The following is a 12147-nucleotide window of genomic DNA, read 5'->3' as shown; positions in this document are numbered from 1 at the left end:
TATGTGGAGTTTGCATGTTCTTTCCATGTTGGCATGGGTTTCCTCCAGGTGCTCTGGTTTCCCCTATAATCCAAAGACATTAAATTGCAACCCTACATGGGACAAGTGGTTTGTTGAATGGATGGGTGTGCATTGTGCTCAGGAAAGAGAAGACAGCCACCCTGACATTTCACAGACAAAGAGCATAGGATCCTCTCGCTCTACTGCCTGTGTGTGTGTGTGTGTCCATGTGAGTAGCATATGAGTGTGTTACTTTACTGCTGTATTGTTTTGAGTTCATGCACTAGTGAGGGTGTGTGTGTAAATGCCTAATGCATGGCCTACTTCACATACAAAGACAAAGCTCTCTCCCTTCCACCTTGTTAACTGTCTGTGACAAAATTTATGAACTGAATGCCCACTTTCATTTTACAATTTACATTTTAAGCCGCTACACTCCCAGAAAGTTTTCAGTCCAATGATGCAATAAATAAATTAAGTAAAAAAATAAATCCAAAACTGCACTAATTTAAAGAAAACTAAACTAAAGAGACGGAACAACAACAACAAAATACTGAAACAATAACAGACACCCGCATTGACAAGCGCTTGTGTGAAGGGATTATGAGATAGTCGCAACTTTAGTTTTTTGAGAATCACCCTTCAGTCTGAGAGTTTACTTTGCTGGATATAGCAAATGATGACAAAATGAGCATGTTAAACAAGAACAAGAACTTCACTATACAGTACGACTGTGATTAATCGCAATTATTCACACAAAAAATGATCATGATAAAAATTCAAATCTATTGACAGCAATAAAAATAATTTGGCATGGGGTGAGTAAACTATGACATCATTTTCATTGTAAGTTTTTTTGGAAACTATTGTTGTAAGTCCAACGTTCATATCTCTGCTGTTACATACAGGTTATCAGTAAAAGTTTATTCTGAAATAGGGGTGACTGTCTCCACCCAAGCCAAAGATAACAGCTTATCTAATGCAAGACTGTGCACCGGATTGTTCTGTGACTTGACTACGTCTTTATATTTCCTTGATATTGACGCCCAAAAGCACCTACATATCCAATGAGCTGTGATGAAAAACAGAGGCCTCTCAGACTAATGTTTGGCCAACCGCTACATCGATAATTGGGAGAAACATTTGGCAAATGTTAGCAGAAGATTTGGCTTCTCTTGAACAGAGAATCTGCTCCCCTATCCTGCACTGTTTGGCTCCTGAGATCTCATTAGAACAGTCAATAGGTCTTTGTTGCTTCATTGTGTGTGTGTGTATCTGTTTCCTGCACTGCTATTTAGTGGTGGCGGTCGGCCGCTGCTGAATATACAGTGCTACGGCACAAGAATTTTTAGCCGAGTTGTGAACATCTTTCTATTGTGTTGTCTTCCCGGCTGCATGAAAAAAACAAACATTCAGCACATCCAGTGTAGTCTGATTCATGAGCGAATGACAGTTTTGAGACGGTTCATTTAATTGGTCAAAAAGACTCGTTAATCAGTTTGAGTCCATCTAACGAATCATTCACTGAATCTTACAGAGCGATTACTGAATTAACGTCTAATTAAAGTTACACATTCAAGTTTTTATAACAAAAGGAATTTTTCAATTACTGAAATGTTATGCAAAGCAGTTTTTCTCTATGTACACTCATTAATCATGTTATTGTGTTGGTCTCTTTCCAGCATGTGGTGAAACACTACAGGACTCAGTGGGGAATTTCTCATCTCCAGGATATCCTAATGGGTACCCGTCATATACACACTGTGTATGGAGGATCTCTGTCACACCTGGGGAAAAGGTAAGATACTTCTGTGTGTTAAGTGTTTGACTTTACAAAGGTTAACTGCACTGTTGAACCGTTCATTGTACATCAAATTGTTCGGCAGTCTTCTGTATCTGCAATTTTCAATCCATTTTTTCCTGTAATTGTCTTCACTATGAGGCTGTAGATAAAGAAACGTTGATCCAATGTGTGAATTTTGACGTATTTGACAGCTGCATGTGTGCTGCCCATTTCAGATAGTGTTAAACTTTACCACTATGGACCTTTACAAGAGCAGCCTGTGCTGGTACGACTACATAGAAGTTCGTGATGGATACTGGAGGAAAGCACCATTGCTGGGTACATACATACTGGTGGATTCACCAGGAATAATCTGTAATTTATTAAGCAATCATATGAATCACCAGTGCATGCTTATGGGGGACTGTTTCTTATATTTTATTGTGTGTGTGTGTATCTTTGCAGGTCGTTTTTGTGGTGATAAAATTCCAGAAGTTTTGGTCTCCACAGACAGTCGGATGTGGATTGAGTTCCGCAGTAGCAGCAACTGGGTTGGAAAGGGATTCGCAGCAGTCTATGAAGGTGTGTGCGTGTTAGGGCTGTCACAATATCAGATTTTCAGTACACGGTTATGGTGGCCAAAAGAATTCATAATAAAAATAGTATAGTGTTATCCATAGAAATCAAAAAATAAAATGCTTGGACAGTGAATCACACTCAAAATACAAGTGTAAGCAGGCAGAGAGATTTTGTAAGCACAATTGTACAAAAGAACTATTGAGTGGCTGCAGACTTAATTTTCTAACACCTGGTCTTTTTTCTACAGAATCCAAAAAACTCTTTACTTCTTGATTTTCTGTTGTATGATGGGTGAAAACCAGCATTAATACTATAATACATTGCATTAATGCAATAATGCCAACTACTATGTTGGACTGTCAGCCAAATGGTGCTGGATTACTTACGATATTATCATTTGTGTAGTATTAACATTATATCAGTGTGCAATTTTTTAAATATCAAGGTTATCGCCAACGCTGGTATATTGCGACACCACTAGTGTGTGTTTCTTGTTCATTTCAATTAAATGTCTTAACGATGAAGTATGCGGCACTAGCGACACAAAAACAGGTTCGCAAAACTGATGACTGCTTCAAAACATATTTCCAAAATACTTCCCCATCAGTCACTGGTCAAATCAACCTACAAATAGATTGCTTATAGCTGACTGCATATTAAATATATAAATATTTTAATAATTTAAATTAGATCAGCTTTAACTTTGTATTTTTTAAAAACTAGCTTACAAAACAATAAACAATAAACAACATAAAAATGTATAATATTAACAAATATTTTTTCAATAGAAAGCATTGCAAATTGTTTAAATAAATAATATTAAAATATTACTTTAATAAATAATATTGTTTAGACGCTGTAAAAATTGCATAAATATTTCTGATGACTAATTAAAAATCTTTGGTTTGTGTCTGGTAGCAATATGCGGAGGGGAGATCAGTAAGGACTCTGGACAGATTCAGTCTCCAAACTATCCAGATGACTACCGTCCATCTAAGGAATGTGTGTGGAGGATCACAGTGTCCGAGGGCTACAGCGTGGGCTTGAGCTTTCAGGTCTTTGAGGTGAGGTTGTTGTCTCCTCTCTTTTGGCTGTTTTCTATTTATATATTTTCGGTCAAGTACTATTCTCACTTTAGCATTCCTCTTTCATCCTCCTCCTTTTCCCTTGTCTTTTCATTCTGAGAAGGAGAGAAAAAGAGGAGAGACGTCACTATTTACATGTGTGCTGTTTAGTTTATGTGTATGATATACACGCACAAATAGACACACATCATTGTCAAGTTGATTTTTCTATAAGACTGCAGATGTGTGAGGCCAAAAGTTAGGCACGTTTGATTATTTACATTAAAATGTCAGAATGTTGTTACAAGTCAGAAGTATGTATGCACACTATTGTGTGTGAGTAGGTCAAAGGTGTCGAATTGTTCAGAGGAAACGAAAACACACTCTCTCTCTTTGCATACATACATTCACACTTTCTTTTGCACGCATAAAGTCAATGTATAAAGAGCAGGACGTGTACCAGACCTGAGAGCCTGACATATAATATACACAGAGACGCCTGAGATCCTGTTTTTATTGGACCACTGACACCTACTGTAAGGTGCTATAGAAACGCTAATGCCATTAACACATACTGTATTGTGCCTTTGTTTGTGCAGATCGAGCGACATGACAGCTGTGCATATGACTATCTAGAGGTTAGAGATGGTTTGTCTGAGAACAGCCCTCTGATTGGTCGATTCTGTGGCTACGATAAACCTGAAGATATCCGTTCCACCTCCAACACCCTCTGGATGAAATTTGTCTCTGATGGCACTGTAAATAAAGCAGGCTTTGCTGCAAACTTCTTCAAAGGTACACACACACACGTACAAAATAGTTCTATCAGAAACTGATGTTTTGGCCCTTGTCCATTCAACTGAAGTGTCTGTGTCATTAAAACAGAGGAAGACGAGTGTCTGAAGCCAGATAACGGAGGCTGTGAACAGAGATGTGTTAACACCTTAGGAAGCTTCAAATGTGCGTGTGATCCTGGATACGAACTGGCCCCTGACAAGAAGAGCTGTGAAGGTAAGAAAGTGTGTGATTGTGTTTGCGCACACTGCACACAGGTGCTTCCGTCTGCTTGACTCAGACATGCTCAGCGGATGCTCAAGCCAAACTGAACGGTTCAGGAAAACATCCACAGTCAACAGGAAAACAACAAGAACAAACAGCACTTAGGCTACACTCACTCTGCTCAGAAACCACATGATTTCTGTCATTAAAAAAGCACAATGTGTTGCGGTAACACTAAAATACATGTACTTTATAGTTTATATTTAATTGAATGCTTATTAGTCTGTATACCGCCAGAGAACTGAAGTCAGAATCTTTCACTTTTGTGTTTTTAAAAGTTTGTTTTCGCTCTTTTTTCTCTTTCAGCTGCATGTGGTGGCTTGCTGACTAAGTTGAACGGCACAATCACCACCCCAGGTTGGCCTAAGGAATATCCTCCCAATAAGAACTGTGTGTGGCAAGTGGTTGCTCCCACTCAGTACCGCATATCCATGCAGTTTGAAGCCTTTGAACTAGAGGGAAATGAGGTGAGAGCACATACTCGCTAACTCTGTGTGTGTGCCAGTGTGGCACATAGAAGGATGGATGTTTATCAGGGTATTTTTGTCTATTCTGTATGTGTAGGTGTGTAAGTATGACTATGTTGAGGTGCGGAGTGGCTTGTCATCTGACTCAAAGCTTCATGGGAAATACTGTGGTACAGAGGTTCCAGAGGTCATCACCTCCCAGTACAACAACATGCGAATCGAGTTCAAATCAGACAACACAGTCTCCAAGAAAGGCTTCAAAGCTCATTTCTTCTCCGGTAAGACCACCATGGCAGCACTTTTCATTTGAAATGGAGATTTGGAAGTCTTTAGCTATGTTTTGACACCTCCACCCAAGCTCGCTTGTATATATGAATTTCATAATGTAAATTTTAAAAAGCTTTTCAAACATTTTCCAAGGTAAAAGGCTCTCTATCTCATGCAACTGTATCGTGAGAAGTTCTGTGGTTTTGGTAAGAAACTATCATTGTTGGAACAGACTACAAATCATTAATCCAAACACTGGAATCTGGACTTGAGCGTAATTGTATTTCTAACCTGTTTGGATGCTCGATTGGCACTTGTAAAAGTGACATTTTAATGTGCGTTGACAATGTAATTTGTAAAATGAAAAGTGTATGTGTGTGAATCAGGGCATTCTCTTTCCCAGACAGGCCTGCTCACTGCAAAGAGCGACTCTTTATATTTTTGTCCTGCCAGGACGTTGATAATGATGTGGCAGATTTGATTGGCCAGCAGGTCATGTCAAGGCGTGTTTCAGGTACAGCCTTTTCTCGCCTGATTGGTTTTTGGGAATGGATTTGCCCTTAAATCTGAGGTGCCTTTAAGAATCCATTCATCTTCTAGGACTCTGGGCTCGGTCTCTGTGGCAACAAATGTCCCAGCCTTTTGGGTCAGCAGCATTTGTTGAACTTATTGCATGATAATAAGATGGTGTAACTTTTTTACAAATGGTTAAATATTATTTGCAACCATTTGTACTCCACTACTAACATGATTCACTTTTTTGTCTGATTAGAGAGCTCACAAACTAATAATAAAAAACAGGTAATATATGCAGAAGATTCATATGACAATAGGATAATCTTATAATGCTTATATGCATTATAGACTGTACAGGAGAAAATGAGATGTGAGTTTGTGTATAAATATACTTTTAATATCTGCTGATAATAGATGTATAGAAGAAGAATATCAGTTGTGTTTTTCCTTCCCCATGCAGTGAATCCCTGTTTTTTATTATTATTTCATAATGTCACATGAGATCTAGAAGATATGAAAAGACTCAAATTGGTTGGCAAAGGTACAAAGAGAAAGAGATATTTTCTGATTCCAGAAGATGAAGCAGATAAACAAGAAAAGTTGTAAAAACTAGATCAGTCTTTGTTGGGAATAGTAACATTAGAGTTTAAAAAGTGTTGTTCCTTTAAAGCTGTAAAAGACCCCCAGTTTAATGTGTGTCCCTACTTTTCAAAACACACTTTTTGACATTTTAATAATTTATTTATTATTTATATTTTATTAGGATCAATATTATATTCTATGTACTGTAAGTGATTTTATTCATTTGTCCTCATGCCTTCTTCCAACCTTCTTCCACCTTCTGAAACAAGTCAATCTAATGTCAATCTAATATCAGCAAACTTTACATAAATACATTTTTCTGATGGGCTATTTTCCGTGTTTTAAAAAAAAATCACACAGCTAATTACTTTTAGCTGAAGCATAAGCATGGTCTGCCACTTTATGAGTCATCTGTTTGTATTTGGCTCTTCTGGATAGATTTGTACAGTATAAAAGGAATGCACAAATGAATGTTTAGCTCACGCACATGGTGAATGACTCCAGCTGTATGCGCAATGTGTGTAAGTGGGAGAGAGAATAAGCTCAATTCTCAATGAGTTATAATAGCATCACTCTCATTGTCTGGAAGTCCCTGAGGTTGGATTTTTGCTGGCCCAGTGCCGGCAGACTTAGGGAGGTCCCCAGAGCTCTCCCACATGCTCCTGATCTGTGTGAGTGTGTATTGAGCCGAATGAGAGCGCTGAACTGGAAACAGTGACAGAGGGGATTCATTTCTTGTAAATGCACAGGAAAGAAAGCAAGATCCTGATACGCTTGACTTGTAAAATAATTTTTTGGAGTAGGGTTGATTTTTGAGAAGCACACCCATACTTGTATCTCTTCAGCTGTGGTATTTTATGATCAAGCATTAATTTCTTTTATTAATAATAAAACAACAAGAAATCGTTCAAGACATAATACATGATTGAAAACACCATTAATTATGAAAAATGTGTGGTAACTCACAAAGACTTTGGCTCTTTAGCTCTCTCTCCATCTGTCATGCATTGGCTTTGATGAATATGCTGGTGGTTTTGAGCAGTGGTGGAAGTGTGATAATTAGCCAAACCTGAGACTTCCATGGAAATAACAGCTTTTGTGAGGCTTTTGACTCATGGGATGCTGCGGTGTATAGATATGTGATGGGGGGGATCACTGACTGTTTCTTAACATACATCATTAAAGGTTTAGTTCACCCAAAAATGAAAAAAAAAAAAAAATCACCAACGTCATTCCAAACCCATAAGACTTTTGTTCATCTTCAAAACACAGAAAGTTCATAAAGAGATCATGAAACTAAAGCCATTGCATCTCTTCAGAAAACTTGGACTAAACCGCTCAATTAATATGGAGTTTTACAATCTCTTTATTAACTTTTTGAATCGTCAAAGTGTTAGTTGCATGGACTTTCAGTGGAGGGACAGAAAACTCTCAGATTTCATTTAAAAATATCTTAATTTGTGTTTCGAAGATGAATTAAAGTCTTATGGAATTGGAACGACATGAGGGTGAGTAATGATGACAGAATTTTATTTTTTGTGAACTAACCCTTTAAGTCACACATTTAGTTTACTCTTATCAGACACATAGACTAAATATGCTATCACTTTTTCTTAATCGCTTAGCACTTCCCCAACAACATACAATATGTATCTCCATACTCTCCTGTCTTCTTGTTTTAAAGGGGGCATTTGTGCCCAATTATATATCAGCTTATTTGCAAGAGTGTTGTTTTTTGCCCAATTAACTAAAGGGATTATGCAAATCAGATGGTACATCTATAATATATGCATCTATAATAAGCCTAATTTACATAAAATGAAGGTGTGTTTGCGTTAGAAAAAAATGCCAGTGGTTTAATTGAAATATGGCGCTGCCTTATTTCATTGCATTTATCATGTGGTTAAATGGATTTTGGGAGGTTAGCGAATAAGATGCAGAGCTTTGTGTTGAAATATCACGGATAAAAGTGACATTACTGTGAATTTACCCATGAATCTTTTTCCTTTTCCCTGTTATTTTAAAGATTTTCTTCCATCTTCTTTGGTTAATTAACTGATATATACATTAAACCTCAGTCACTCACTGTAATTGCTCTTTAGAGAAAAATAAATATCACAATCAGACTCCAGATGTCAGAATTTATTATTACGCTGAAGACAACATTGTTATATTTCTCTCAACAATCACAGGCCACCATCTCTCATGCAGATTTCAAAATGTCTCAATCAAAGGATATAAAAATAAGTTGAGAAATCAAAAGGATCTGGTTGGATCTCATTGTTCATCACTCTCTTCTTTTTCTGTTACAGATAAAGACGAATGTTCAAAGGATAACGGTGGATGCCAGCATGAGTGTATCAACACTATCGGCAGCTATGTGTGCCAGTGCCGCAACGGCTTTATTCTGCATGAGAACAAACACGACTGCAAGGAAGGTATGTACAGGAACTCGCAAAACAATAATAGTGGCTAGGAGAGGATAAGTGAGGGTAGTCATCTGGCAGTGGCACATCTAGCATGTGTAAGCATGTTGATTTATACTACATTTTGCTGAATACGAGCAAAAACCCACAAACAACAAAGAAAAAAACCCTGCAACTCTCTTCTCAGCATTTAAGATGCAGAGTGATTCATTTCCGTGCTAGTTTTCTGACAGTTTTTTTTTTCTTTTAATTTTGCCTCTATTTAGGCTTTAAATATGAATCACATTTAAGATTTGACTATAAAACAATCCCATATTTTTTCAGATTTTTCCATATTATGAGGAGTCTGATATCAATTTCAATCTGACCTTGACAGTTGCAGCACATTTCAGTATGGATTGCAGGCTTTAAAGAAACTTTGTTACGAAAGATGGGGCAGTTTTTGTATAAATAAAACTACACTGGAGCTGATACACTGGAGTACACAACAAAGCATGGATGATCATTTCACATGTGAAGAGGCCATTTACACACGAGTCTTAAAGGCATAGAAGCAAAACAACCCTGTTTATACAGTGAGAGTGACATCAGATAAAATGATGACAAAACTTAAAACCGTTTAATAATTAAATAATCTTATAATAAAGCAGTGTAAAGAAAAAAACGAATATAAAAACTGCATTATAAATACAATGAATGAGGTGACCAAACTTAAAGTGTTAAAGTAAACTTTGAAACAGTTGTCCTCCAGATCTCCTCACATGTTGAAGTGTTTAGATGGTCTGTTATAGTCAAACAGTGTCTCCCACTAAACCTTGCCTTTCATACAAGCACTGTCAACCTCCAGTGCAGCTCTGCCCTGCAGGCCTTTTAACATTTTTGTGGGCTTTGGAAAGTTTAAAGCAGTGTGTGTGTTTCTCTTTGAAAAGAAAAACAGTTAGACCTGAGGAGAGAAGGATAGAGATATTACCCTTTAAGCTCCAGAGTCAGGGTCAAAAAGTTAAACCAGCGGCATCCTGGAATACACACACACACTCAGACTCACTCAGTCTGTACTGTCTCTTCAAGGCTTGCTCACTGACTCTGATTTTAAACATCTGGAGTTTCACAAAGCTTCAAAGTCTTAATCCTGCTTCTGTTTTCATTTTCCTTTGTGCATGTGCATGTGTATGTGTAAGATGTGTATCTCTTAAAAAGTCTCTCAGTAGCAACACTAGACCAGCTTTACTAGTTGCTTATACAAGTATTACTAGTATATTTACACAAGAATATCATCATAACAAAGTCAAGAGGGCTGTCTGGTATATTGTGCCTTTAATGACGGTACTGTAAAATTAATGATTTTGTCATGTGTAGACTAATGAAACTAGAGAGAGAGAGCAAAACATAGATAGCCTATGGGCAGATATAACAAAGTTTGACCTAGAAACACACACTCTTTTCAAGTCACCTTATGTATACACATTCAAAAACATGCAGAAAACAGCAGTGTTTGTGTGCATGTGTGAATGTGAACCCCAGAGGCAGAATACTGAAAATACTTTTGTTCACTAATGCACACTGACCTGATTATCAGAGGGAAGAATAGAGGCTTATCCAGACTTAGTGCTTGTGTGTGTGTGTGTAGTGTGATAGTGGTAATACTGTAGATGATACTGTGGGGTCCAAAAGTCTAATGCCACATACATATATTTATATATATTTAAACCTGAAAAAATAGGCTTTAAAATAAATAAATCAAATATAATTATGATACAAAGTGAAGAAGAATCAATTAGAGTTCAGAACATCTTAGGTAACTAATCAAATAAGCACATTTGTGCTACTGACCATGTGAACTCCTTTGTACAAAAGGTCAAATTGTCAGCTTCCATTGAAGCACAAGATCTTGGAACATTCTCAAATCATGTTGGATAAGATGATCACCAGGTTTTACACAAATTTGTAAAGTTCATGCAGCTCGAGTGGTTCGGTCACTGAAGCAGAGGAGAGATATAAGGCAAGGCAAGTTTATTTATATTGCACATTTCATACACAAAGTGCTTTACTTAAAAATTAGAAATATAAACCAAAAAACGGTCATCAAAAAGAATAAATAAATAAAAATAAATAAATATGAGAGTCAAAAAAGACAACAAAACAGTAAACAAAACAGTACAGTGCTATCGGTATAGTGCTGAAACTGTGCTCAATCAAATGAACTCTTTTCACAATAAATAAAAGAATTTTCACTAGTGGTCTCAAACTTTTGGTCCCCACTCTTTGCAATAACAGAGAAAGCCAGGGAAGGTTGGATTGTTCTCAGTCATTCATACTGGATAACACCCACTCGAACACACATATACATGCACTGCAGGGTTTTGGTGAAAAGGTTTATCTGACCTGGTTTCTCAGGGTCACAGCAGGTTAACTGACAGAGTGGATCTAGCTGTAATCAGATGTCCGTGTGCACACACATAAGCACACTCACACACACATTTTGCCAAAATGTTTTGAATATTTTCTAGTGAGGATGAGCGAGGATAGGTTAAAGAAAGGTAGTCTCTTGTAAGGTGGATTGGAAAGGTGAGTCTCAGGTAAACTTATGAGCCCAGGTAAACATTCTAAAGGTTAAGCATTCTGTAATAGTCTTTCTGTGATGTACACACATCACAACCAGGGCAAAGTTCAAAGTTTGAGTTGCTACTCTTCATTTGGAGAAAAGTGATGTCACACATCTCTCAGAAAGCAAGTGAAGTCACATAAATGAGAATTTTGTTTACTGTTATTTGACACAACAGTGTGTTGACTTACAGTTGACCCTTTTCACAGACTGATGTTAACTTCTGTTAACATCGAACATTTAGTAAAGTTTTTTATATTTAAAAAAATGTATGTAATTTTTTTAACACTATACTTTGTGTTATATTCACATTAAAAAACAAAACAAAAACAAAACCTGCTTTGTGGCTGTTTAGGAGGGATGGCAAATTTGACATTTTCCTCTCCTGACCATGATATTTTTTTCCTCTTTTGGAAAGTCATGCTATCATAGATTTTTTCTTTTGCTTTTTTCAAAATATATTTGTTGTAACTTCCATTCACCACTGTAGAAGTTTACCCAACTATGACAACTTCCGTTTCTTAGAACCCCAGAAATGAGAAAAGGGTCCATCAGATCTGCTAAAAGATTATGGGTTAAAATGATGTAGCAAAAAGCTTTTCAAGCCTGATTATTTATTTTTCAAATATAGAAAAAACAAATATTGAATGATAAACTTTCAGCTCAACACGTACCACATTTAAATCCATTCCACAGAATTCCAAAGACCCCCCCCCCATTCTTATCTAAACTTTATTACTCACATGTTGTTATTATTGTGCTGTATCACTGTTTCTAATGATCTTTACCCTCTTCACCCCAT

General features: G+C 37.0%; 1 protein-coding gene across 3 annotated transcripts in view; it reads left to right on the top strand.

The window, feature by feature from the left end:
- tll1 (tolloid-like 1) overlaps nt 1–12147 on the top strand; it is a 45999-nt gene that overhangs the window by 27846 nt on the left and 6006 nt on the right. For all 3 annotated transcript variants that reach the window (XM_067403959.1, XM_067403960.1, XM_067403961.1), the window contains exons 10-18: nt 1683–1798; nt 2020–2122; nt 2249–2365; nt 3281–3426; nt 4026–4221; nt 4312–4437; nt 4792–4952; nt 5050–5230; nt 8630–8755. In XM_067403959.1, the coding sequence (XP_067260060.1) occupies nt 1683–1798; nt 2020–2122; nt 2249–2365; nt 3281–3426; nt 4026–4221; nt 4312–4437; nt 4792–4952; nt 5050–5230; nt 8630–8755 (1272 nt within the window). The remainder of the gene's footprint in view (nt 1–1682; nt 1799–2019; nt 2123–2248; nt 2366–3280; nt 3427–4025; nt 4222–4311; nt 4438–4791; nt 4953–5049; nt 5231–8629; nt 8756–12147) is intronic.

The sequence above is a fragment of the Chanodichthys erythropterus genome, chromosome 12 (assembly GCF_024489055.1).
Source record: "Chanodichthys erythropterus isolate Z2021 chromosome 12, ASM2448905v1, whole genome shotgun sequence".
In the NCBI taxonomy this organism is placed as follows: Eukaryota; Metazoa; Chordata; class Actinopteri; order Cypriniformes; family Xenocyprididae; genus Chanodichthys; species Chanodichthys erythropterus.
This window is presented reverse-complemented; position numbering and strand designations above follow the sequence as displayed.